The sequence below is a fragment of the Panthera leo genome, chromosome A3 (assembly GCF_018350215.1).
Source record: "Panthera leo isolate Ple1 chromosome A3, P.leo_Ple1_pat1.1, whole genome shotgun sequence".
Taxonomy (NCBI): domain Eukaryota; kingdom Metazoa; phylum Chordata; class Mammalia; order Carnivora; family Felidae; genus Panthera; species Panthera leo.
The window spans coordinates 133,455,199-133,482,377 of NC_056681.1; the positions used below are offsets into that span (position 1 = coordinate 133,455,199).

The 27,179-nt window shown below is 43.3% G+C and overlaps 1 protein-coding gene across 3 annotated transcripts in view; it reads left to right on the forward strand.

Annotated features, from left to right (window-relative positions):
* Positions 1-27,179, forward strand: part of MBOAT2 (membrane bound O-acyltransferase domain containing 2) — a 126,343-nt gene that overhangs the window by 50,620 nt on the left and 48,544 nt on the right. For all 3 annotated transcript variants that reach the window (XM_042933721.1, XM_042933722.1, XM_042933727.1), the window contains exon 3: positions 4,041-4,118. In XM_042933721.1, coding sequence (XP_042789655.1) covers positions 4,041-4,118 — 78 coding nt within the window. The remainder of the gene's footprint in view (positions 1-4,040; positions 4,119-27,179) is intronic.

Genomic DNA, 27,179 nt, shown 5'->3' on the forward strand with positions numbered 1-27,179 from the left:
TATTTCCGTATATTTTATTTTAAAATTTTGTTGTGAAACTTTTCAAGTACAGACGCACAGAGAATAATGAGCCCTTGTATACCCCTCACCCGGCTTCAGCGGTTTTTGAAAATTCCTCCATTCTCATTTATTCCCCGACTTATTTTTCTGGATGAATTAAAATTATATCCCAGTCTACATATTTCACCCATCAATGCTTCAGTGCTTGGGTGACACATTTTAGAGAGGGGCTGGGGAAGGCTTGTAGTTCGGAGCGGCCAAGTCCAAGGACACCATTCATGTTGTGGTCAGTGTAAACAGACTAGAAAATTGAAATGTAAGTAACATCTTTCGGGGCCCTACGACACACAGCGCCACCAAGGGAAGCATGCTCTCTTTCGTTCGAGGTCTGGACCGAGCAGGTATTTTCTTGCCTTCTCAGATGCTTCACACACTGGGCCACGAGGAGCCTGACTTTATTTATACTCTTTAGTATTTCAAATTACATGTGATAACCAGGATTTTTAAAAATAGAGTTCTCTGTTTCTTTTTTTTTCTCGCAGGAAAAAATGTTTTATATTCCTTTCTTTGGGAAGAGAAATTCTTTTAACTAATTTATTTATTTATTTATTTAATTTATTTATTTATTTTGCTTATTTATTTCAGGAGAGACAGAGAGTGAGCAGGGCAGGGGCAGAGAGAGAGGGAGAGGGAGAGAATCCCAAGCAGGCTCCGTGCTGTCAGTGCAGAGCCTGATGTGGGGCTCGATCTCAAGAACCATGAGATCGTGACCTGAGCCAAAATCGAGAGTCGGCTGCTCCACCGACTGAGCCACCCAGGCGCCCCAAGAGAAGTTTTTGTAGTCTCTGCACCCGGCTCACATAACTGTATGCTAATTGGAATGTGAGGGAAGTAGTCGAGTGTCCTTTCATTTTGCAGTTCAGCACCCTGTGTTTTTAGGCTCAACGGTAATCGTAGCTGCTATTGATTTTGACGGCTTCCCCTTCGGAAGACATACGTTAGTACTTTGTAAATATCATTGGCTATTTTACCTACTTCTGTTTTGTCTCAGCTTTTTTTTTTAAACCATCATCTGCAAGTTGAGAATTTGCTTACACTTTATTTAACCCTCTCTGATAACCGTGAAGGGTAGTGGAACAGAGCTGAGACTTTGAAGTCACACCTGGGTTCTGCCGGGAGCCCTTTACTTTGGACATGCTACTCAAACCCTTTTGGCTTCATTTCCTTATCTGTGAAAGGGAATCCGTGATTATTATGAGACGCCAAAGGTGTAATACTACAGAGAGGAGCTTATTAGCCCAGTAACCAGCTCGTTGTGAACCTGGAGAATCACCCAGGGTCAAGGCCGTCACCATAGTTACCATCTGTCATTCTCATCGTGCAGTTGGCGGCCCAGATTGGAAATTTTAGGTTTTCTAATCTCTTTTTTAGTGTTTACCACACAGTATGTTATTTATCACATCGTCTGTTAGTTGCCCGTCTTCCTCTCCATACTGGAAGCTCTCCGTGGACAGAGGCTGTGTCCTATTGAGTCTGTATTCCTAGTGCCCTGGACGGTGCCTGTCAGAAAGTACACATGCTCAGTACAGATCAGTTGAACAATCGGGAGAGGTGTTTCTCAACCTTTTTTCAACTTGTGTCCTTTTTTGCTAGAAGTAAAATTTATACCTGTGTGTGATTTGAAATTCAAAATGAGTAAGATGTGAGATCTAAAAACAAACTGAAGTTTTGAGATAAAGGATCCCTTTGTTTTCCAAGCCCTCGGGCAGCTTGAGAGACTACGTAGCCAAGTGTGTGGGTTCCCTCCCGCCCGGCCCCTTGAAGAGTCAGCCAGTGGGTGAGTTGCCCAGGAAGAAACAACTTGAGTTTTACCATCAGTTAGGGTATTAACTAGGTATGTGACTTTAGGACTTAGTTTCCTCAGCTCTAAAATGGTGAGGGTTGGATTATAATAGACTTTTAAGATACCTCCTATCTGGAATTTCTACTTTACTAATAATACTTAAGAGTTGAGTGCTTATTGTGTGCCAGATTCCCCAGTCAACGCCTTTCATTATTACCTCCTAAGCCTGAAAAATACTCAGTGGCCGCTCCGTATTTATTCTCAGTTTACTAAGGAGAGCAAGTGGGGTGAGCGCATGTGGGTGCTTGTGAAGAAGTCCACCAGTGCCTTATATGCGAGCGGAAAAGCACCTTGATGCTTGTCGTGCAGGTGGATGGAACAGAGGCGACGGCAGATTGCTTCATATGGATGAACTTGAACTGTCACAGTAATAAAAGCTTGTACAACAGGAGGCTGGCAGAGCGTTATGTTGCACCCCAAAAGATCGCCAAGCACATTTTCTGAACAGTGATGCCAGGGGACGGGGCATCTGAAGGTGCTATAAGGAACCATGGCGCTGTTTGAGAAATGAAACCCTCAGCTTCTAAAGTTGTTGTCTATCCCTGTGCTCCAAGGAAATTTACTCGTAGAAAAGGAAAAAAATACGTATTTCCCCAAGAGTCCTCAAAACATTTTTTTAAGATGAGTGTCTTTTTTTTTTTTTTAAAGTTTATCTATTTTGAGAGAGCGAGAGAGAGAGGAAGAGAGGGAATCCCAAGCAGGCTCTGCACCGTCAGCAGAGAGCCCGATGTGGGGCTTGAACTCCTGAACCGTGAGATCGTAACCTGACCCGAAAGAGCCGGACGCTCAACCAACCGACCCACCCAGTCACCCCAAGACGAATGTCTTTACTGAGTTCTACTCTCAGTTAATAAAGCCCTTAATGTGTCTAGCAGTCCTCTTCAGCATTTCCACATTAGATGTGTCAGTGAATTGTCAATGCTGGCCACAAATAGGAGGTGGATAATTAATTAGAAATAGGAAAGTGTGTGTTTTAGTGTTTTTAAAGCGTCCTTCTGTTTCAGTTTATATTCATACGTGTTTTTCTGCTTTCTTACGACTTTCTGGTTAGAGTGGTATTCCAGGCCGATGTCATTTTCGTGTGTGTGTGTGTGTGTGTGTGTGTGTGTGTGTGTGTGTGTGTGTTAGATGGAAGCGGAGACAGACAGACTGGCATACTCTGTATAGAGGATAAAATATGTTTCTTCTGTGGCCCTGACGTGGCGCCTACTTCTCATAATATATCTATGGAAAAATTTATTCAAAAATTTAAGTAACTTTTCCACATTGGTGATGCCTGTGACTCCATAATGATTAGGTTAAAAAATAATTTCAATCATAGGTTAAGATCCTTGTTTATATTGTAAGTTGTATACAAGGGTATGCAAATTTTTTTCATAAATTATTCATGCCATCGATGGGGAAAGAAAATTGTAAGTTTGTGTGTGTGTCCATATATGCGTGATCTCAGGGATGGCTTGGATTGAGTTTGAAACCGAGATGTTCATCATGTTTTGCCTGAATGTTGTGAAATGAATGGTTAAGTTAGTTTTCTCATTCAGTGGTGGATCTCTACATTAGAACACTAGGAACTTCTGTGTCACGTTAGCCAGAATTTTTTTATGGGTAGGTGACTGCAGGTTAAGGATTAGAAGATTATTTGATTAGAGCCATCGTGTTTTCAGAATAAATAGATTTGGGGGTACCTGGTTTGTAGTAAATACTACCATTTGGTACTCTTTGTTGCTTTAGGAGAAGCAGTTTAGGTATTTGGGAAAACAAATAACTAATGTTCTGTCGGGACTGTTCTGAAATCCAGATTTATTACCTTTTCGTCATTGTGCCTTGAGTTATGGAAAAAGCTGTAATCCTTGAGCCACATAACCCTACAGTGCTTTCACGTAGCTAGGAAACGCGGCATGCCAGGGCACTGAGTGCGCCTTTATGGGGTTTCGTTTAATTTTCCCAGCTCTTCTGGGGCTTGTGATGTGGGACTCCCTCTAAGGTATTCACAGAATTTTAGGCCGTGGAAGTGAGACTCCTTATTCTTTATCTGGGGCTGTTTCGTGTTAAACAGAAGCACTTTGTAGCCTAAATGGCTCCAGCTTGATGTCTGCGGATGGGTGTCCCTCTTCTAACGGTGCTCTTATTTTTATAGGTATGCCTTACATTTTCTCGTACAAAGTGGAATTTCCTACTGTATCATGATCATCATAGGAGTGGAGAACATGCACAAGTAAGTGTCCCTCTTTGTACATATCAATGCTCATTTCAGTCTGATAGAATCAGATCACAGTTCAGTTCTGTTACATTAAAAATCCTTCTAAACTGTGATAATTTTCTCAAGAGGAGCTGTCCTAAATTGCTTAAAGCCGGCAGCCTCCACCCTGCTGCCACCTCAGGCTGGGTAACGCTGACATGGGGACAGCACAGCAGGCTGTTGAGTAGCATCCCTGGCCCCCACCCACTAGGTGCTGGTACCACCTTCCCCCTCGAGTTGGGACACCCATGAATGTTCCCAGATAGTTTCAAATGTCCCTTGGGAGGCAAAACAGCAGGCACACGCTGTCTGTTTTGTTTTCTGAATGTAGTGCAGCACCTAGGAGGTTGTATGTTCTCAGTAAGCATTTATCGAATGAATGAATGAATGCATGAATGAATGATACCATGACTTCTGCATGACAGCAAGCTCCTTCCCGGTAGTCTCCTCGAGCCCTTGCTGCTGGGCTGCAGCCTCTGCCTCCTGTAGAGCCCTGACCTCCACCTCGGGGCTGCCAGCCTAGTAGCTCTGTCTCCTTTTCTACCTGCAGCAAAGTCCCGGATCTCATTCTTGAACCTGGACGTAGGTGCTGGACTTCCCTTCCATCTCTGTCCCCGGGGCGGGGGAGGGGGGGTTGCGGAACGGGAGGAGGGAAGCACAATGGATGGGAATGGGGGAGTGGGTGTAGGCCTTAGAAGAGGAAGGGCAGTAGAAGTGTGTTTCGGGCATACCCGCCTGGAATTAGGGAGGCATTTTGCCGGAGAAGGCCGCACTGTGTGGCTGGGCTCTGTGCTATTCTGATGTGCTAAATAAGCCTTTGTGGACAGGCGTGGGAACCTAAGCGCCCTTCGTGTTAGTTTTTTGTTTTCTAACTTTTCTACGGGAAAACTTATTTTGAGTTCTGAAAATTCTCAGACTTCTGGAACACAGCACAAAGGGACTGCCATTATTTAAATACAAAGAGCAGAAATGTGGGATGATTACAACAGGAAGAGTAGAAAAGCCCGTTAACTGAGAGAAGTTCACCTGAAGTATTTTCATTATAACTTGGCACGTAATTTTCAACAAAACAAATGGTCTAGAGAAAAAAACGTAAAAGGTGTAGATATATACAGTAAACTTGTACCTGTCTGACAGGTTGCCAAGCTGTGGACGGGATTATATCGTAAGAGGTGTAGGAAAGTAGTTTTAAATTTACCATTATATCGCCCCACCTCCCCCACCAATTTGAACAAACATATCTTGTTTGCCTCGGTGTTTCCAGAAACTTACGGATAATGGAGATAGGGTCCTTAACCCTGTGAAATGCACGTTGGGTTGGAGACGTTAAGACAGTCGCACAACAGATACTTGTTTGCTTGTGCTGGGACCCAGTGCTGCACACGAGGACGTGCTCTGTCTCAGCGAGATGCTTACTGTCACACTCCCAATCGCATTGCGATGAGTGTTAGAAAAGAAGAATGTACTCAGGGCTGGGGAAGCATAAAGGAGGGAGCAGCTGGCTTGGAAAGTAGTCAAACCCAGACCGTGTGTGCATCACCCATTCACTACATGTTCAGTAGAATGAAACAGTTGGAAACAGTACAGATATTTGGTGCTAAGTAGAAATTATGCGAAAGTGTATTTTTAAGACTTGAGACATATTGACAAATACTTTCCTCAGCTGCCTCCTTCATGGATGATGACAAACAGCAGGCTAGGTCATGAGCAGAGACCCAATTCGGACTCTTGCACTGGATGGCCTTAGTGGTTGACCGGATGAGCACTGGTTTGGAGTATGGGTTTGAATTCGGACTCTTTGGTTTGGGACCTTGGCCAAGTCACTTCACTTTTTGGGGTCTAAATGAGATTAAACCGGTGACTCAGCTAAAGAGCACGTGCCTACCTGCTTCATACTCTGGGCGTCCAGGTGAGCTTTTGTTTGCATACAGGGTTCGGCCAGGAGGAAGAGTTGTTCACATTCCGGACGATCTGCTCTCAGAGGTCATTCTTAGTTACAGATATTCTGCTGGGGATTTTTCCTCCTGATACCATGTCAGAGCTTGCTGTAAGCGCTCAATGCCATCACGCTGAGTGCTGTGCGCTGGAATTCATCCTGTCTTCTTCCCAGAAAATGAACTCGGTGGGGATCTCTTACTTATTTTTTGGTCCCATTGTTGAGCATATAGATGATAGAAGCTCTCGGTAGGTGAGGTTATCTTTTCTGTTCTGTTGAATAAGTATTTTGTGACTCTTGCTTTTGAGTATTTTTTTCATCTGCTTTTGGTTTCGTATTTCCAGACAGATTATATTCGTTCCTGCTACAGCACTCCATGGCTTGACTTACAGCTCTCTTCCTGGTTCCTGCCCCCTTCCTCCGTGTTCTTCTGCCCCTTAGGCTCTTGTAGAGCAGCAGCCCCCAGGGGTCAGGGTGGGGTTAAGGAAAGAAAAGGCAGTTAGAGCTGCTCTGGCCATTATCTCAGTCCAGGAGGACCCCAAAGAGCAGATCGTCCAGGTCTGTTTCCACCTGTTACCTGCCATTACTAACAAGACTCCTGCAGTATGGATTCCTAGATAAAAATGTCGTTAGGAACTGCCCCAACTCTATGAGGAAGGAATGATGATCTCGGAAATGGCATCTGGCAGGCAGAAACCTCAAGTCACTTGAAAATTTGTCCTCATGAAGTTAATTAGCAGTGGTTCGTGGCTCAGCAGGAACTCTGGGGAAAATATTAACTTCACTGAGGACAATCTTATCCTCCCAGGAGAGGGAATAACATGTGGCAGGAAGGAAACTGGACTCTTAGATGTTTTCTTTTATGCTCTCTGTGGACCATGTTTGGAAGCCTTGTAGTGGTTTGGGATAAAGATACAGGCTCTTTTGGTATTGCTGGGCTAGAAGTTGAATTTCAGTTATAAAACCATAAGTAATTCTAAAATTGATTTATTTTTTATTTTTTATTAAAAAAAATTTTTTTTAACATTTATTTATTATTGAGAGACAGAGAGAGACAGAGCATGATCAGGGGAGAGGCCGAGAGACGGGGAGACAGAGAATCCGAAGCAGGCTCCAGGCTCTGAGCTGTCAGCACAGAGCCCGATGCAGGGCTGGAACTCACAAACCGCGAGATCATGACCTGAGCCGAAGTCGGACGCTTGACCGATGGAGCCACCCAGGCGCCCTAAAATTGGTTTTTTATGTTATCTTATGTTTATAATAGGTAATGCTTCAGTAATTATTGTATATTTGTCACTGTGCAAAGCACATGCACCCGCACTTAAGCCTTTGGAGGTACTGTGTCAGATCTGTTTCACAGGGAAACAGAGGTTAGTAAGTGATGGATCTGGGATTAGAACTAGGTGGGTGGGTCTGATTGCACCTGGGACTCAAACTTTTTGCTTCTAAGCATTATGATCATGAGGATGCATCATTAGAAAAGAAATACCCTAAGTTGATTGAGGAAAAGCAGTGAGAGCCAACAGGGAGAGGGTCCCCAGCAAAGGGTGAGTTTTGTGTGTTACTCTTCTGTAGAACACAGACGCAGGTATCTTTATCTACAAAGGTGCAGTGGCCTTGTGGCATATTGTGCTTAGGGTCTAAGGATTTTAAGTATGCTCAGTTCTCACAAGGAGGAAAAACTATTACTTGGTGATGGGTAATAGGATGTCCAGGTTCTGTCGGATTTCTGAAGAATCTTGAGGACATAGCATCGTTCCATAAAATCCTGCACTCAGGAAAGGCTGTGATTCAGATCCCTTTATACCATTTCACCAATACAGTCTCTTTTGGAGGTATTTGAAGTCCAAGTTTATTTCTAATCGTAAACTGGATCTCTCTGTTAAGATGGTTCAGTCATCCTTGAGCAAGTAAGGGAAGCTTTTTTTTTTTCCTTAGGCTTACGCAGGGTTTTTAGATAAAGTAGGGGGATTACATCAATGTAGGGATGCTAATGAGACTAATACACCTCCCTTAGTAAATAAAGGTGTTACTTTGGGTGGTGCTATTCATCTGAATGTGTTAGAATAAAGAGAAATGCGCACAGATTTCTTGTTCAATGAGGTTCTGCCACATCAGGTCTGTCTAAAATGTCAGATTAATATCTTATTCCAAATTAATCTGTTAAAAAACAAAAGTTTTGGAGATATTATCCAATTAGGTGAATATATTCTTCTTTTTAAAAAAATAATTCTTGTATTATTAAAAATAACTAGAAAATTATAGTAATTAAAAATAAGAGTGCTTTTCATTGGCAAAGTGTAAGGACTCATCTTCTGGTTTTGGGTACTTCTGGAGACTAATGTTACTTTTTTTAAATTACTTTTTTTATTTTATTTTTAATTTTTTAAAATTTACATCCAAATTGCATATAGTGCAACAATGATTTCAGTAGATTCCTGAGTGCCCCTTACCCATTTAGCCCCCTCCCCGCTCCCACACTCCCTCCTGTAACCCTCAGTTTGTTCTCCATATTTAGGAGTCTCTTCTGTTTTGTCCCCCTCCCAATATAAAAACTAACTTTACTTTTACATTAAGATCTTAATCCTTGCCAGAATGTTGAAAGAAACATTAAAAAGCTCACATAACCATGTATTAGAATGGTGAGCAAACTCATTCAGTTATGCGTCATAACACATGCAACTTACATAAAAGAGGTGGTCCTTGTTGAGGTTTTGTGAGCATAAAAGCTTTTGAGACTGGGTTGTTTGTTTTTTCACTTTTAGGTAAGAAATGGGGAAGTGGTTTTGGAAAATCAGGGCTTGCTAACTGATGAACCGCCTGTGGTGCGTTTCTACCATACATGTGTTGACACGTGTGAGCATTGTCTTCACGGTGTTAGAAGCAGTGTGACGCAGTCGAGCCTTTGGACTCTGACTTTGGCATTTGAATGATGGAGCGGCTTCAGGTGCCAGTGACCTTGCGGAGTGCTTTTGACAAACATCCCATTTAACCGCCCAACGGGGGTTGGGAGGGTGTAACTTATGTACAGACCATGAAACGGAGGTTCCAGAAGGCGAATTCACTAGAACACAGTCACAAAACCAGTAACTGTCACGCGTGGAGATCTGTGAAATTCCTGGATGTTGTTAGATTGTTTATTGACCGAAATTCTGCTCAAGGTTGTGTGTGTGTGTGTGTGTGTGTGTGTGTGTGTGTGTGTGTTTTACTTGGAGAAACAAAAATCGTTCACCTGTTTAGCAGACAGCACAAAAATCCTAGTTGTTTTTTGGAAGGATAGCAAGCACCATTGAGCCTTTGTATTGTGAATGGCTTTATAAAGTACATAATAAATACAGATTTTAAAATGCTGTTTTAATGTGACAAGAAATAGAATTTTAAAATAGTTCTGAATAATTGATTTGTGTAGGGAAAAAAGTGCTGACCCCCTCCTACTTGTTGCTAGCTTATTAAATAATTCATTTTAGAGCAATTATGGAAAGATAGACAGAGGGTAATAGAAATGATTGGCATCTATTTTTTACAGTGAAAATTGAGCTTTTGTGTAAATTTCATGAAGGGGGCACCTGGGTGGCTCAGTCGGTTAAAGCGTCTGACTCTTGATTTCAGCTCGGGTCATGATCTCGCACTCTGAGTTCGAGCTCCGCGTCGGGCTCTGTGCCCACAGCTTGGAGCCTGGAATCTGCTTCGGATTCTGTGTCTCCCTCTCTGTCCACGCCCCCTCTAATGCTCTGTCTCTCCCTCCTTCAAAAATAAATAAACATAAAAAAAGATTTTTAAACCCCAGTGATTAGAGAGCTGTTATTTAGATTACTATGCAGAGCTTTTTTCTTAAACACCAGAGCTTTAAAATGGTTAGAAAACAAACTTTAAAGGATTGCAAATAAAATCCAATGAAAGGGAAGAATAAAAGTTAAGAAGTGAATAGGGTAAAATCCCCAAAGGACAATAGAACTTTAATCGCTAATAAACTGATAATAGCTAAGTTACCATGAAAAGCTAACATTTATTAAATCCAAATTCTATGTCAGATACACATTAAGTGCGGAAGTGAATTCGCATTTGGTCCTCACAACTGCCCTGTGCTCTCAGACTGTAAGCTCAGCTTCCCAGAGCTACATACCTCCCCCAGGTCTATACCCTGGTCCTCAGCAGGCTCTGAGTTTGAAACCAAATCTGTTCAGTGCCAGAGCCCATGCACCCAGCTACTAAACCCCGCTCTTCCCCGCTGTATGTGTGTGGATTTTCTATGGGCAATGATCAGTGCCCCACCCATTTTATTTCGGGGTTGTTTTCCTTCATTGTTAACCTGCGTGTATAAAAGTAAAATAATTTAATCTTAGTTTGAACACTATTGGGAAGCTAACGCTTGTCATTCTAATTCTTGGGTGAGTTTCTTAGTTTACCTGGGCTTCATCTGATGGCTTCTGTAAGTAAGTCATTTTTCCTACCCCCAATACCAATAGAACATACTTTTATTAGCAATAATATTTTCTATAGCAGTGTTTTTTACGGATAAAGGGAGGTTATATCAGAATTGAGGGGAATGAGATCATGATTTTGATATATTGCACCCCTCCTCCCCCACCAAACAATGAAACGAAACTGGCACCAGCAGAATTTGTTATTTGATCTAATTTTTGTGTCTGCTAACACGGGGCAGAGATTCTCCTGCGTCCCCACTTCTTTTCCGATCTGGGGGCTAATCTGGCTGCTCTGCTCTTTGTCCCGCTGGACTGCCATTGTCTGCCCCCCTCTCGATGAGGAGTTTGCAGAGTGTGGTCCAGAGACCCCGGGAGTCCTTGAGACCCTTCTAGGAGGTGGGAAGGTCAGGACGGTTTCTGTGACATTTAGACTTGATTTGCCTTTTTCGTTTTCATTCTCTCACGGGTGCAGGATGGGGCTTTCTCCAGCCTGCTGTGTGATACCACAGTAGAGCCCTTGCGGATTCAGCCGTCATCTGTTAAGTCAGGGGTTACAGAGACTTGCACAAGCGTAAAACATTGCCACTCTTCTCATTAATTTTGTTTTGGTTTTTGAAAATATATTTGTCACAAAAATGTTTATATTGGCATGTAATAGGTTTATCGTTGTTCTTGAATTAAATATTTTTAAAATTCTCAGTTTTGGGCGTCTGGGTGGCTCAGTCGCTTAAGCGTCCAACTTCAGCTCAAGTCATGATCTCATAGTTCATGAGTTCGAGTTCCGCATCGGGCTCTGTGCTGACAGCTCAGAGCCTGGAGCCTGCTTTGGATCCTGTGTCTCCCTCTGTCTCTGCCCCTTCCCCACTCACGCTCTGTCTCTCTCTGTCTCTCAAAACTAAATAAATATCAAAAAAAAAATTTAGAAGTTCCGAGGGACGCCTGAGTGGCTCGCTTAAGTGTCTGACTCTTGATTTTTTTTTTTTTAATTTTTTTTTCAACGTTTTTTATTTATTTTTGGGACAGAGAGAGACAGAGCATGAACGGGGGAGGGGCAGAGAGAGAGGGAGACACAGAACCAGAAGCAGGCTCCAGGCTCTGAGCCATCAGCCCAGAGCCCGACGCGGGGCTCAAACTCACGGACCGCGAGATCGTGACCTGGCTGAAGTCGGACGCTTAACCGACTGCGCCACCCAGGCACCCCCTGACTCTTGATTTTGGCTCAGGTCATGATCTCACTGTTCATGGGTTTGAGCCATGGGTTCCAGCCCTGCACTGGCAGCATGAAGCCTGCTTGGGATTCTCTCTCTGCTCCTCCCCTGCTCTTTCTCTGTCTCTCTCTCTCTCTCAAAATAAATAAATTTTAGTAAATAAAAGTTCTGAGATGGAGATAAAGATAATTCTTGGCAGATGATCCTTAAGGATGCAGGGTGAGGTGTTTAGAAGTAGTAAGAGGGGGAGGGGGAGGGGAACGAGCCCTACGGGGAGGAGGCGTGAGCTGGCTGTCTGCAGGTGTCCCCCCTCCACCCCCCGGCCAGAGAAGGGTGCTGGCCCTTCCCCTGCCCTGTGCGTTTCCGCACCCAGCCCTCGTTAGCACGGAGCGCCTCGTGGGCCTCGGCCCCCTGCTTCCTCGTTAGCACGGAGCGCCTCGTGGGCCTCGGCCCCCTGCTTGCTCGCTGACGCTCTCTCTGGCGTCGTCTTCCGGCTGAGCAGCCCAGGCCGATCCAGGATCCCTGCTGCTTCCTTGTCACCTCCACGCGTGGCCGTCGCTAGGAACTCTTGGTGCTTTGGCTTGTTCTGGGGGCGACACACTTGTGACGCATTTAAAACGGCACCTGCCATGTCATGAGCGCTCGTTAACTGCCGTCCCTTCCCTCCTGATGCCCCAAGTCCATCCTGCTCCGCAGCCTTGGACCTGGACGCTCACGTTAGTCTGCCCGCTGGCGGCCTGCCCTCTGCTCTGGCCTGTGCTCTCCTGCCGCGATGGCCTTTTTAACTGTCTGCCCGACCGTGGCTCCCTTCTGCCTCGGATTCCGCGTTGGCTCTCTGCAGCTGGGCCGCTTGGCAGCACCTCTGTGCCTTTTTCCTGCCTTCCTGCCCGCTCTGGGTCACGGCTCTCGCTCCCCGACCCGGACGGGCCCAGACGTGATGAGCCATTCGTAGTCGGAGCACACATTCTGCCGTCTTACGCTCGGTTCCTTTCTGTTTGCCGGGAGCCCCCACCGCAGCATGCGTTCCTGACGGTCAGACAGCGTGTAAGCTCTGGGCCGAAGCCCTTTCCCCTTTTCGTCTTTCCCCCCTCCTGCCAGAATTAGGCCCCCTTCACCTTGAACGGCCCCTGTGAGGTCGCATGTGGTGCTGTGCTGTACAGATCTGTTCACAGGCAGGGTCACGCTGTGGTTGAGGTCCCGGCTATAGAGCCACCCCACCCTGTCCTCACCCTCTCGGCAGCTTGGTCGCACCATCTGGGTTACTTAGCCCGTCTCTACCCTCACTTTCCTCATTTGTACCTTAGGAACAATAATAATTCGTACCTCATAGGACCGTAGCAGAGACTGAATGAGGTATACGGTATTTCATTAAATACAGGATGCCATTATACCGTTATATTATGTATCACTAAAGAAGATTACTTGCTGCCGGTTGGGAGAGCATTCTTGATTTCACAGACGTTAAACGTGAAAATGCAGGCATATCAGATTCAGTGAGGTACAGTTTGCAGAGCCCCTGCGGCTTGCTGGGCGAGTGGCGGGCACGTGGTGGCCGGTGCGTGTCTGCCTCCCGTGCTAGACTTGGAACCTGAGAACACGGGGACTGAGCCGCATTCGATTTGTAACCTCAGAATCTCGCCAGAGATTAGCGAGCCAAATGTGTACTTGAACACGGCCGAGTGGGCTCTGGGCACGAGCTGACCGATTTCTCAAACCTACAACCAGAGGGCAGGCTGAAGTCTGTACTTCTCCTTCCAGGTCCCCACTTGTGAGAAGTCCTGGCCGGCTCAGCTCTGGCTCGGCTCTCGTGGTGCCTTCTTCCTGTTCCCACTTCTTGGATCTTTGGCATTCTGAGCCAAAATGTGGATTATGGAAAACTGTAATTCACAGTCTCTCTTTTGCTTTTAAGAGCTTTGAAGAATTAATTGAATCACTTGTTTTCCTTTTCCTGCTTTTCTCCTATAAATTTTTTCACCCTAAAGTGTAATAGAAAAAAGATGCGTGGTCTTTTGTGTTGGTGGGAAGGGGAGGGTCGGGACCCGGCGTTAAAATGCAGCCCCTGATGGACAGAGAGTGACAGATTCCTAATCTTCTGCTTGGTAGAGGCCCAAGATCTTTGAATTGGGGACTGGGAGGGGTGATGTGAAGCCTTTTCCAAGCATTCTTTTTTTCAGAGTCCTGGTTGTAGTAGCAACGAGAACAGACTGAAATCTGGATGCGTTTTTTGTAGATAATTGTCTTTCTCAGTTGCTCCCAAGATTCTGTCATTCCATTGTTTGCCAGATGTAGTTCTTGCTGTTATTGAAAGCTTTAAGTTTATGCATAATTATTGACTTACTGGGACAGGCTGAGTTGGGACTACTAATCAGATAATATTCTGAACTAGAATCCGAAGGTTTCAAATCTTTTTTAAAAATATTTATTTATTCTTGAGAGAGAGGGTGTGAGTGGGGGAGGGAGGCAGACAGAGGGGGAGAGAGAATCCCAAGCAGGCTCTGTGCTGTCAGCATTGAACCTGATGTGGCGCCCGATCCCACGAACCGTGAGATCGTGACCTGAACTGAAATCAAGATCTGGACACTCAACCGACTTAGCCCCCAAAGGCCTTAAATCTTGACGTAAACTATAAAAGTCTGTATTTTGAAAGATGAGAGAATCTTGCTTAATGCCAGCAGCCAAAACCCAATTTTACTTGTATATTTGAGTCAACTTGGAGAACAATTAAGTGACTTTCATTATGTTACTGAGCCAGGTGTGGGAGCAAAAGTTGGATTTTACAAACCAACAGTGGGGTGGTTTGGTTCATTTCAGTCTTCTGTAAACAGTGTGAGGACAGGAAAGAACTGGGTGACTTCATATATCAGTGTCACTATTTGTATCTGGTCCAGTGAATACAGCTAAGCTCCTTTCCAGTTTCTCATGAATAAGGCTCTGTAAAAGAACACCCCAAATCCCTCATGACTTTTATTACATTTGTAGCTCAGTGAGATCTCTTTGTTGTGGCCGAGAGAACACCTGGTCAGGAAAGCAGGGAGATCACCCAGCAAGGCCGGACTTCCCAAGGGATGGTGAAGTTTTCTCAAGGAACATAAGAGTGCCTGCACGTCTCTAGGGAGGACTCAAGAGTGTCTTCTGGTCACCAGACACCAGAACCTGGTGTCCCTTAGCGGGGTGATCCTGAAGAGGTGGTTACTCTACCCTCGGGAGGACAGCAGCATCTGAAGTGCCCACTACCTCTGAATCCTGTGTGAACGTGGCACGGCTGCCCTTTGCGGGTAAAGCAGGTGGGGTTTTTGGTGTTTCACAACTTTTCTCTTAGAGTGGCAGATCTGGAGATGATCTCCCGTGCACAGAACTCAGTTCACTGTCCTCAGGGAGGTCTGGCAATCTGCTCTTGCCATGAAGACTTCGCCAGGTATGGGGAGGTGTCTTCTTGTCTGGGTCTGTGTTGGAAGTTTGATTTGATTTACCTCCCGCACATACGGCGTTTCTGTGCCAGCCTCCCCAAACCCCGTCCTGACTGACAGAGCTTCCAGCTATGGAGGAACAGAGAGGTTGGCAAATTTTTCCCTCCCCAAAACGGTTAGAAGACGGGACAGACTTACCAAAACCATTTTAGGGCTCTGGAAATTTAACAAACAACATTTTGAGAAGCATTTATCCACTGAAAGAAACTGCTAAACTTGGAGTCAGCATAGTGGGAATCTGTGCTATTCTTGTCTGAGGTTCCCTCCACTCCTCGCTCCTTGGCAAAGTAACTCCGCTGGTGCAGGGCTGGCCAGAGGCAGCTGACTGGATTTGGAGTGGAGGGCAGAAACCCCGCACAGTGGCTGTTCCTCCAGCCCTGCTATCCTGCGGATGTGGGGCATGCATTGAATAGAGAGATCCTGGAAATAAGAGAGCCATCAGGGGACTTGAGAAGATTTCCACGCGATGCTGGCTGTGGGGAGGCCCGAGAGGGCCTGGGGGAGAGTAAAAGCTGAGGCCGACTTCACAAGTGCTGGACGGCTGCATGAGCTCTCTAACCCACATGTAGATACATAGGCAGAGGGCAGTGCCCTGCTGGCTGAAGGTATTTGGACATAAGCTCTTATTAAGCCCTGGCTGACCACTGAGCTATGCGGACAGAGGGGTGACCCCTAGAGCGAGGCTGAAAAATAAAACCCAAGTCTTTGAAAAACTGAGCAGAGACATCAGCTGCTACGTGCCATGGGTGAGAAAGATTCAGCAGATTAAGTCCTGGCAAAAAAACCAAAAACAGCATGACAGCAATGCTCAAGGAAAGAAGGCAATCAAAATTGAGTTACTATATTATTTAATATGGCCAGTTTTTTGGTTTTTTTTGTTTTTTGAAATTTTTTTTTAATGTTTATTTATTTTTGAGACAGAGAGAGACAGAGCATGAACGGGGGAGGGGCAGAGAGAGAGGGAGACACAGAATCGGAAGCAGGCTTCAGGCTCTGAGCCATCAGCCCAGAGCCCGACGCGGGGCTCGAACTCACGGACCGCGAGATCGTGACCTGAGCTGAAGTCGGACGCTTAACCGACTGCGCCACCCAGGCGCCCCTAATATGGCCAGTTTTAAACAGAAACTTAGGACAGACAAGGGAAAGGCAGTCAAATGAAACTGTCTGTAAATAGATGCAGATGTTGCATTTACCAAAGACTTCGAAGCAGCTGTTACGGATCCGTTCAAAGACATAACAGAAGATATGATGACCATGAGTCAACAAATAGGGAATATCACTAACAAGATAGAAAGTATTAATAAGAACCGATTGAACCGAGTCGAAAAGTTAATAACTGAAATGAAGAAACTTACTAGATGTGCTACACAGTGCTTTGCGATGGCCAAAGGGTCCGTAAACTTAGAGATGGATCGATAGATATTAGCCAGCCTATAGCACCGACATAAAACATACTGAAGAAAAACAGCTTCTGAGTCCTGTGGGGTAACACCATGTATACCAAATAGTCCAACAAGGGAGGTACATCAAAAAGAATAAAATATTTTGGAATAAATTTAACAAAAGAACTGCAGTAACACTTGAAAACCACAGAACATCTCTGAGAGAAATTAAAGGAGATTAAATGGGAGCGCCTGGCCAGCTCCATCCAGAGAGCGTGTGACTCTTGATCTTGGGGTTGTGAGTTCAAGCCCCATGTTGGGTGTAGAGCATACTCAAAGAAACAAATACATACATACATACACAAATACATAATACATACGTAAATACATCATACGTACATAAATACATCATGCATACATGCATAAATCCATATATAAATACATAATATGTACATGCATAAATATATCATGCATGCATGCACAAATGCATAATACATGCATAAACACATCATACATGCATAAACACATCATGCACACATGCATAAATACATCATGCATAAATGCATAATACATAAATAAATACATCATACACAATGCATAAATACATAATACAAACATGCATAAATACATCATACGTGCATGCATAAATGTATATTACATACATAAATACATCATGCATAAGTGCATCATACATACATGCATAAATACATCATACGTACATGCATAAATACATCGTATGTACATAAATACATCATACGTACATGCATAAATACATAAATGCATCATACGTACATAAATACATCATAAATACATCATATGTACATGCATAAATGCATACATAATACATAAATACATCATACGTACATGCATAAATACAGCATGCATGCATAAATGCATAATACATGCATAAATACATCATACATACATAAGTACATCATACACGCATGCATAAATGTATAATACATACATAAATACATCATGCATAAATGCATCATACATACATGCATAAATACATCATACGTACATGCATAAATACATAAATGCATCATACGTACATAAATACATCATAAATACATCATATGTACATGCATAAATGCATACATAATACATAAATACATCATACGTACATGCATAAATACATCATACATGCATAAGTACATCATATACGCATGCATAAATGCATACATAATACATAAATACATAATACATACGTGCGTAAATACATCATGCATGCATAAATGCATAATACATATATACATAAATACATAATACATGCATAAATACATAGTACATACATGCATAAATGCATCATACATACATGCATAAGTACACCATACATGCATAAGTACATCACACACGCATGCATAAGTGCATCATACATACATAATATATACATACATAAATACATCATACATACATACGTACACACATACATAGATGGAGAGGTATTTCATCTTCATGGGATGGAAAACTTCCATTGTTAAGATGGTGGTTTTCCCCAAACTGATATACAGATTTAATGCAATCTCTCACAAAAATTTCAGAAAGCTTTTAAAATAGAAATTGACAAGTCTGTTAGGCATCGGACTTCGGCTCAGGTCATGATCTTGCTGTTCCCGAGTTCGAGTTCCATGTCCGGCTCTGTGCTGACAGCTCAGAGCCTGGAACCTGCTTCAGATTCTGTGTCTCCCTCTCTCTCTGCCCCTTTCCCCACTCATGCTCTGTCTCTCTCTAAAATAAGTATTTAAAAAATTAAAAAAATTGACAAGCTGATTATAAAATTTATATGAAAATACAAAGGACCTTGAATAACAAAAAAATTTTTTGAAAAGGCACAACAAAAGTTGGATGGATGCTATGGTACAGTCATAAAGATGCTGTGAAAATGGCGTAAGGGTGGTCATATAAGTCAAAATTGAGAGTCTAGAAACAAACCCTTTACATATTTATGGTCAGTTGGTTTTCAGCAAAAGCGCCATGGCCATTCAGTTGGGAGAGGATGGTCTTTGCAGTGCATGGTTTTGGGACAATTGAAATGTGAAGAGGTAGGCATAGACCTTTCCCTCACACCATACATAAAACGTCACTCAGAATGTATCCTAGACCTCACTGTGATACTGGAAATGATAAAACTTCAGAAGAAAATATGGGAGCTTTTTATGACTCTGGGTTAGGCAAAGGCTTTCTTACCTATGACACCCAAAGAATGGCCCACCCAGAAAATTCACTAATTGTCCTTCATCAGAATGAAAACCTTTTTCTCTTCAAAAGACACTTCCAAAACAATAAACAGGCAAGTCACTGGGAGATACTTGCAAAGCATATATGTGATTCAGGACTTGCATCCAGAGTATGTAAAGAACTCTTACAGCTCAATACTAAGACAACCCAATTTAAAAATCAGTAGTATGGGGCTACAGTCAACAAATACACTCAACATCCACGTACCTGCTAGTGCCGTAGTCTGCTCTAAACAAAGATCCGTGACGTGCCTGCCATCCTGGAGTTCATGGTAAAGAGGGGCAGGGGGGAGGCAGACAGTAGGCCGGTAAACAAATACAGAAGTGAAATTATTTCAGAGAGAGATAGGAGCGAAATAACATGGGTGCCACTGGAGAGAGCTGAGAGCTGATGATGCACGTGAACCAGGGGGAGAGCCCGTGGGCAGGAGGGAGCGGCCCGTGCCCGGCTCTCAGGAGCATCCGGTGTGGCCGGACACCCGAAAGAGGCCCCGTCTGGCTGGTGCCTGTGAGCGAGATCGCCAGTGGTGTGAGATGAAGTCAGAGGGACAGGCTGGGCGGACTGTAGTTGTAGGTGCCGTGGGAGCCCGTCAGGGGACATACTTCATCAGACTGTGGTTCGGAAGCCGTGTAGCTGGGGTTGTTGGGAGGGTATGTGTAGCAGGAGCAGAGGTCAGAGGGAGCGGGAGACCCCACCAGACAACACATGTTGGTAGCTTTGGCCCAGGAGGGGACTGTGGAGAGAGAGGCGGACACATAGGGGTGGACTTTAGAGGCAAGACTAAGGACCGGATTGAGGATTGGCTGTGGGGCATGAAGAAAAGGGAGGACTTGGCTTGTGGCTTGAGCCGCTGGCGGGGTGGTGGTATTTATGAGATGGAGGAGAAGCAGAGGCCGGTTGAGATGGCAGTGTCCGGCTGGCAGTCAGATGGGCCTGCCGATCGGAGGGAAGGCTCTTGAGCCTTAGAATTAAATGTAATCATCCAGGGGGGACATTGTTCATAAAAGAAGACTGAGGCTTCCTTTGAACTTGTCCCAAGTCACAGCCAGTAAGAGGTCAAGCCAGTGTTCCAACCGGTATCACTCTTTACTCCGGAATCAGCTTCTGTGTTTTCTTGAGACACCCTAATTTAAAAACTTGACCTTTCCTTGTCAGTTTCTATGGATCATATGTTATAAAAAGTTGGAGTTTTGTTTTGTTTTTTACTTTTCCTTGGAAATCCTTAGCACTTTCTTTCACATTCTCTACCTGAGCCGGGGCTTATTTCCTCGTACTATTTAACTATTCGTGTGACTTCCAGACCCTTCTCTTGTAATCCATCATGTACATCAATTAGTCTTAATTATGATCTGAATAACTATTTCATCCTATTACTTCGTGGCGCAAAAACCTTTGAATCCCTGCAGAAAAATGACCAAAATACTCGTTCAAGAAATTCATGCCCTTCAGAATACTTTGAACCCTGTTTTTACCAAGTCAGCGTATTTCCTGTTGTCTTTCCCAGTTGTTGCTAGGTGGGTGCCATTCTGGCCACAGCATGACGTACTGACTCTTGGCTGTACGCATCAGCTCAGCTGGGAAGCACCATCCTCTCTGTGTCACCCTTGTTCTGTGTTTGGGGCCTGTGTCCGCATTGTCATCCTGGGAGCTGTTAGTCCTTTCTGGCCCGTGGTGGTCTTTTCACACCAAGTCGGTTGTGCCCCGCATTCATCCTCTTGGTACCGTTCACTCGCGTGCACACGTCCCACACAACAGGACCGTACGGGACGCCTTCTCTTGGTCAAGCTCGGTGCTACGCACTGAGGGAGTTGGATGGCTGAGGTCCTCGAGGAGCTCGGTGGGGTGGAGGATGTGGACATCCGAGAAACCCGTTTTTACAAAGGGTGGGAAAGCCATTCTGAGAGGAGATCCATGGATCTCTTGGGATAGGAGGACTGGCAGTTAGAGCTAATCCTGCAAAACCCGACACTGTTGCTCAGCGACTGGCTGTCAGACATTGTGACAACATCCCTGACTTGACGGCAGGTTGTTGAACTGGAGAAGTTGTATCTTTCTGTTCTTTCTGTTGCTCTGTAAAAGGCAAGTGTATTGAATCAAAATGACATCTTTAACAACCAACTCTAGGAAAACATAAGACACGTGATCTTAAAATGTGAAGAATGGCTATTGTGTGTCTTTAAGAGGGTGTGCTTATAAATGTAATAGTGGAAGGAGCTTTTGTCTTTTTTTTTTTTAAATATTTACTTATCTTGAGAGAGAGAGAGCGGGGAGGGGCAGAGAGCAAGGAGAGAGAGAGAATCCCGGGAGGCTCTTCAGTGTCAGTGCAGCCCCACACAGGGCTCAGTCTCATGAACTGCGAGATCATGACCTGAGCTGAAATCAAGAGTCAGATGCTTAACCGACGGAGCCACCTGGGCGCCCCATTAGGGGAAGGAGCTTTTAAACTTGGTTTGGAGAGACCATGTGGCTAGATGGTTGATTGATCACATATTGGTTATTTGAGGATAGATTAAACTGTTAATTGTAATACTTCCGCAGAAACACTGTATCTTAGCACGTGTTACTGCACACACAGTAAAAAGAATGAGAACAGTATCACATTTGTTAAGAGTCCACTACATTTATAACTGGATTCTTAGAATAAAACTCAGGAAATTCTCAAATAGATTTTATTTTATGTATTTATTTATTTTTAATTAATTTATTTTGTTTTAATTTTTGAGACAGAGAGAGACAGAGCATGAGCAGGGGAGGGGCAGAGAGAGAGGAGACACAGAATCCGAAACAGGCTCCAGGCTCTGAGCTGTCAGCACAGAGCCCGACACGGGGCTTGAAGTCACGGACTGTGAGATCGTGACCTGAACTGAAGTCAGACGCTCAACCGACTGAGCCACCTAGGTGCCCCTCAAATAGATTTTAGAAGCCTGACGTTTTGACGATGGTTTTAAGACTCCATTTCGAGACTGCCAGTTGTTTGTAGCAGATTTAACACCCACATTTACCTGAAACTCCACTGAAACGGGAGTAAAATGTCAGAGCTATGAAGTCAGAGATGGAGAATTGGAGATGCCTGAAGCACCTGCAGAGAGGATGGTGCTCTCGGGGCCCAGCTGTCCTGCCCGGGCAGGGGTCATTCCGGGACTGCACGCGGCTCTGTCATCATGAGCCATGTCATACCTTTTGCCATTGAAACTCTGCGCATGTATGACTTTCATATAAATGGGGACGAAAGTCGAGGCGAGCTCCCTGTGGGATGTTGACCTGGGAATTATCAGCATGCCATTCCCGGGGCCACTTTCAGATGCTGTCGCATAGAAAAATGATTCTTCAGGCTGCCTTCCACTTAAAAACCACTAAATGAAAACGGAAAAACTTGCTTAATCATAAATGTTTAAAATAAGAAATATGAAGAATTTTTAAGCAGTGATCTTTCCAAGTCTCTGCTGACTTTATTACACTTCAGATCTCGTTTGAAATATACTCAGAAATAGAACATGCAGTTTGTTTTGTTCATTTCATTCATTCCTAGGTGAATAGATTATTATGCCTAATAATTTATAATGTATTTACAGGACTGTTGTGGTTTTCGTGAAAAACTTTACATATATACATATTGAGCATTTTGGGAAATTGTGTCTCTGGTTAGTTAATTTTGTAAGTACTGCACCATTCGTCCAGTTACCTGTTATCAAAGTCAATTATTTATTGAGTACTTTTCAGACTATATTTCTTTTAGTGCCCTCTTTAGAGTTAAATCTAGTGCCCCCTGCCAATATTTAATTTTTAGTTCTTGGCTTATGTTTATTCCTACTGAACTAGATTTAAAAAAAAGAGACTAGGCAGACTGGGCAAATTGTAGTTTTGATTATTTAATGTGAAATGGTATATTCTAGAAATGGAAGTATGCAATTGTGGATAGAAACTTTCGGATAGATTTTGAGAAAATTGATTTGAAATGTAGTTTTGGAGAATTATTTACTTATAGGTGTTTGAGTAGAGTCTCTCTGCAAAATTACAGCGATATCCTATGGGCTTCAGTATAATTTGCCAACGAGGAGAGTAGAGGTCGGGTTTGCAGGTACCAGTTTGAATAAAACTTGCTCCCTGACTTAAAGGCTTTTGTGACCCACTGGCAGTTTTAACCTGAGCTTACTGCATTCAGCTTTGTGTCCCTCCCAGCAGTGCCAAGGAAACGGAGGGAGAGAAACGGAGGGTGAGAACCATCCAGACGGATGGTTTAGCAACACACTATTACATAAGAACAAAATTATCCTTAAAGTGAAATAGAGCCCTATCTCACCAAAGTAATTAATGTGAAAGTAGCACCAGTGGCAAATCATGACCAACTTAAGGCAACACTGATGGTGACTAACTTGTCCTTGCCCTGAATTGCTGGAATTTCTGTGATCTGCCCGTGTACACGTGATGAGAGCTTTGGATGTTGCCAGGTTTCTTGAAGCTCAGTCATGTCCTGATGCTGTGAGTCTTTAATAATTCTTATTCCAGGGGCGCCCGGGTGGCTCAGTCAGTTAAGCGTCCGACTTCAGCTCAGATCACGATCTCACAGTCCGTGAGTTCGAGCCCCACGTCGGGCTCTGTGTGACAGCTCAGAGTCTGGAGCCTGCTTCCGATTCTGTGTCTTCCTCTCTCCCTGCCCCTTCTCTGCTTGCTCTCTGTCTCTCTGTCTCTCTCTCAAAAATAATAAACATTAAAAAAAATTAAAATAATTCTTATTCCATGGTTGTAATCAAAATAGAGGTCTAGTAAATGTGTATCATTCATGCCATTCATCCCGTAGAACCAAAGAGGTTTTTGTTTTGTTCTGTTTTTAATTAACTCCTCCATCAATGGATGTTCTTGAAGAAACGTGGACTTTGTTCTAGGTGTGATGGGTAGCTGTTGGGGAGTCTTGAGTAATGCCCACTAGGAGCTGGTCCCACTTGAGACCTTTTCCCAGTGGGCATTACTCAGGGGTGTGTGTGTGTGTGTGTGTGTGTGTGTATATGTGTACTTATTTATTTATTTATTTTGTTTTGAGAGAGAGAGAGAGAGAGAGAGAGAGAGAGAGAGAGAGAGAGAATGAACAGGGGAGAGGCAGAGAGAGAGGGAGAAAGAGAAAATCCCAAGCAGGGATTTCTGCACTGATAGTGCAGAGCCTGATGTGGGGCTTGAATTCATAAACTGTGAAATCATGACCTGATCGAAGTCGAGTCAGACGCTTAACCAACTGAGCCACCAGGCACCTCAATCCAGTGTCTATTTTGTAGATAGATTTGGGCATGGATATGAGTCATCTGATGTACGATATGAAGATCGATTTGGAGATTTGGGATATGGGGTGTGAGTCATAAACATATATCAAAAATGACTTCCGGTTTTTTGGCAAAGCTGAAAGATTGCAAAATGCAATCTTATGATATGACTCGATCTGAAGTATTACGTGGTATATGTGTTTTAATGACTTTTAATTGCATTTAAAAGATCCAAAGCGTAGCAATTATTATTTTTAAGGGTGTGTTTATTTTGAGAGAGTGTGCAATTCTTGATCACCATTTACAGTGATCAAGAAAACTCGAGAAAAGGTGGTTTTGGTGGGATCAGGATTTCTACTTGGAACGTGTTAAGTTCCAGATGCTTTCCAGGCAACACCTAGAGATGTTAGGTAGCTTGTTGGTTGTTTGACTTTGGAGAGGAGGACGCATAGCCAGGCTGGAAATTGAGAATCTGGGAGCTGTCAGTACATAATGGGTATATAAAATCAGGGGCAGCGTGACATCCTCTTGGAAATCAGTAACCGGAGAAGAAAACCAAGCCCTGGGTCCCCAGGCTGAGAAGGAATATGCAAAGGAGATTGTATAAAATGTGTTTATTTCCAAAATACTTTTCAATCAACTTTAGGTATAATTTACCTAAAACAAAACCACCAGTTCAGTGGGTTTAGACAAACAAATAAACTGTAACTGCTGTCCAAATCAAGTTAGAGAACATTTTACTCATCCCCAAAGTTTCTTCCTCTCCCTGTGTGATCAGTCCGTCTCTGTTCCTGCAGCCAGTGATCTGTTTTCTGTCACTAGAGATGAGTTTTGCCTGTTGTAGAATTTTGTATACATGGAACTATATAGTAAGTAATCTTTTGTGTCTGCCCCCTCCTTTTTTTAAACTCAGTTTAATGTTTTAAAATTCCTGTGTCAATTGTGTTTATCAACAGATTGTTCCTTTTTTTAAAAAAAATTTGTTACTTAATTTTAATGAGAATTAGAAACTGGAGACAAAGCACACTCTAAGACATTTACATAGGAAATGTTTCTGTTTACACAGAAATTTACCAACAAGAAATTCATTTTGTGACTTTATTTGTTTATTTATAAGTGTTTATTTGTATTTATTTTTGAGAGAGAAGCATGTGTGTGGGGCAAAGGGCGGGGGAGGGGGGATGGAGAGAGAGAGAGAGAGGGAGAGAATAGGAGAATCCCAACTAGGCTCATGCTGTCAGCACAGAGACTGACATGGGGCTCAAACCCGCAAACTGTGAGATTATGACCTGAGCCAAAATCAAGAGTCAGACGGTTAACCGACTAAGCCACCCAGGTGCCCCTGTACTTTATTTTTTAATAGAAAGTCTGACTCTGTGAATATCTTAATTAGGTTTTTACTTAAAGTGAACTTAAAATATATTTATATATTAAAATATGTACTATGATCATGGGCATAATTGTCTTAGAATATATCAGTGTGTATATGTGTATGTACATGTGCCTGTATTTGTATATATAGATACAATTGTATATATGTGTTTATATTTTATATATGTATATATATTTATGATCCATATCTATCAGTCTATTTATATGCGCACACACAGATAATATATAAATATATATAATTTTCTTTTTAAAAAAATTGTTTTGATATGTTTATTTATTTTGGAGAGCGAGAGACAGAGAGAGAACATGCATGTGAGTGGGGGAAGGGCGGAGAGAGAGGGAAACACAGAATCTGAAGCAGGCTCCAGGCTCTGAGCTGTCAGCACAGAGCCTGATGTGGGGCTTGAACTCATGAACCATGAGATGATGACCTGAGCTAAAGTCGGATGCTTAACTGACTGTGCCACCCAGACACTCCTATATAATTTTCTTATATAACCTGTAGCAAAATGCAATCTTATGATATGACTCGATCTGAAGTATTACGTGGTATATGTGTTTTAATGACTTTTAATTGCATTTAAAAGATCCAAAGCGTAGCAATTATTATTTTTAAGGGTTTGTTTATTTTGAGAGAGAGTGTGCAAGTGGGGGAGGGACAGAGCGGGAGAGAGAATCCCAACCAGGCTCCATGCTCAGCACAGAGCCCGATGCGGAGCTCGATCTCATGACTGCAAGATCATGTCTTGAGCCGAAATCGAGAGTCGGACACTTTAAACACCGAGCCACCCAGGAGCCCCAAAGTATAACAATTATAATTTATCTTTTTAAAAAAAAAAATTTTTTTTAACGTTTATTCATTTTTGAGACAGAGAGAGACAGAGCATGAACAGGGGAGGGGCAGAGAGAGAGGGAGACACAGAATCCGAAACAGGCTCCAGGCTCCGAGCTGTCAGCACAGAGCCCGACGCGGGGCTCGAACTCACGGACCGCGAGATCACGACCTGAGCCGAAGTCGGATGCTTAACCGACTGAGCCACCCAGGCGCCCCTTATCTTTTAGAAGTAAAAGGAACAGCAGATGGAAAGAGTCCGTCTGCTCAATTATTAAGGATTCCACGATGGAAGCAAAAGTGGTCCTTAGATACTGTAATTTTTTAAAGAAAAAAATCAGATCACAACCTACCAGATTGTTCCTTTTATTGTTGAGTGGCTTTCCATTGTATAGAATATGTGTACTACAATTTATGTATCCTTTGTCCTACTTATTAATGGACATTGGAGATGTTTCAAAATTGGGGCTATTATGAATACAACTTCTAAAACATTTTTGCACGAGTCTTTTTATGAACATATGTTTTCATTTCTCCTGCATGTTGTGCAGCAGAAGAGGGATTTCTGGGGCCCAGGGTAAAATATATTTAATTTTATAATAAATGGCCAACCTTTTCCAAAGTGGTGATATATGAACCTGTTGCTTTTACAGTCTCACCAGCATTTGGTTTTATCATTCTTTTCAATTTTAGTCGTTCTAGTGGACGCGTAGTGGTATCTCACTATGATTTTAATTTAGATTTCTCTTGATTGATGATGTCAAGCATCTTTCTTGTGTTTATTGACCAGTTGTACACCTTATTTTGGGATGTGTCTGTTCAAATCTCTTGACTTGAACTTTATTATCATTTTATAATTCAAAGGATGAAGCCTTTTGTCAGTTTTATGAATTAGGAGTATTT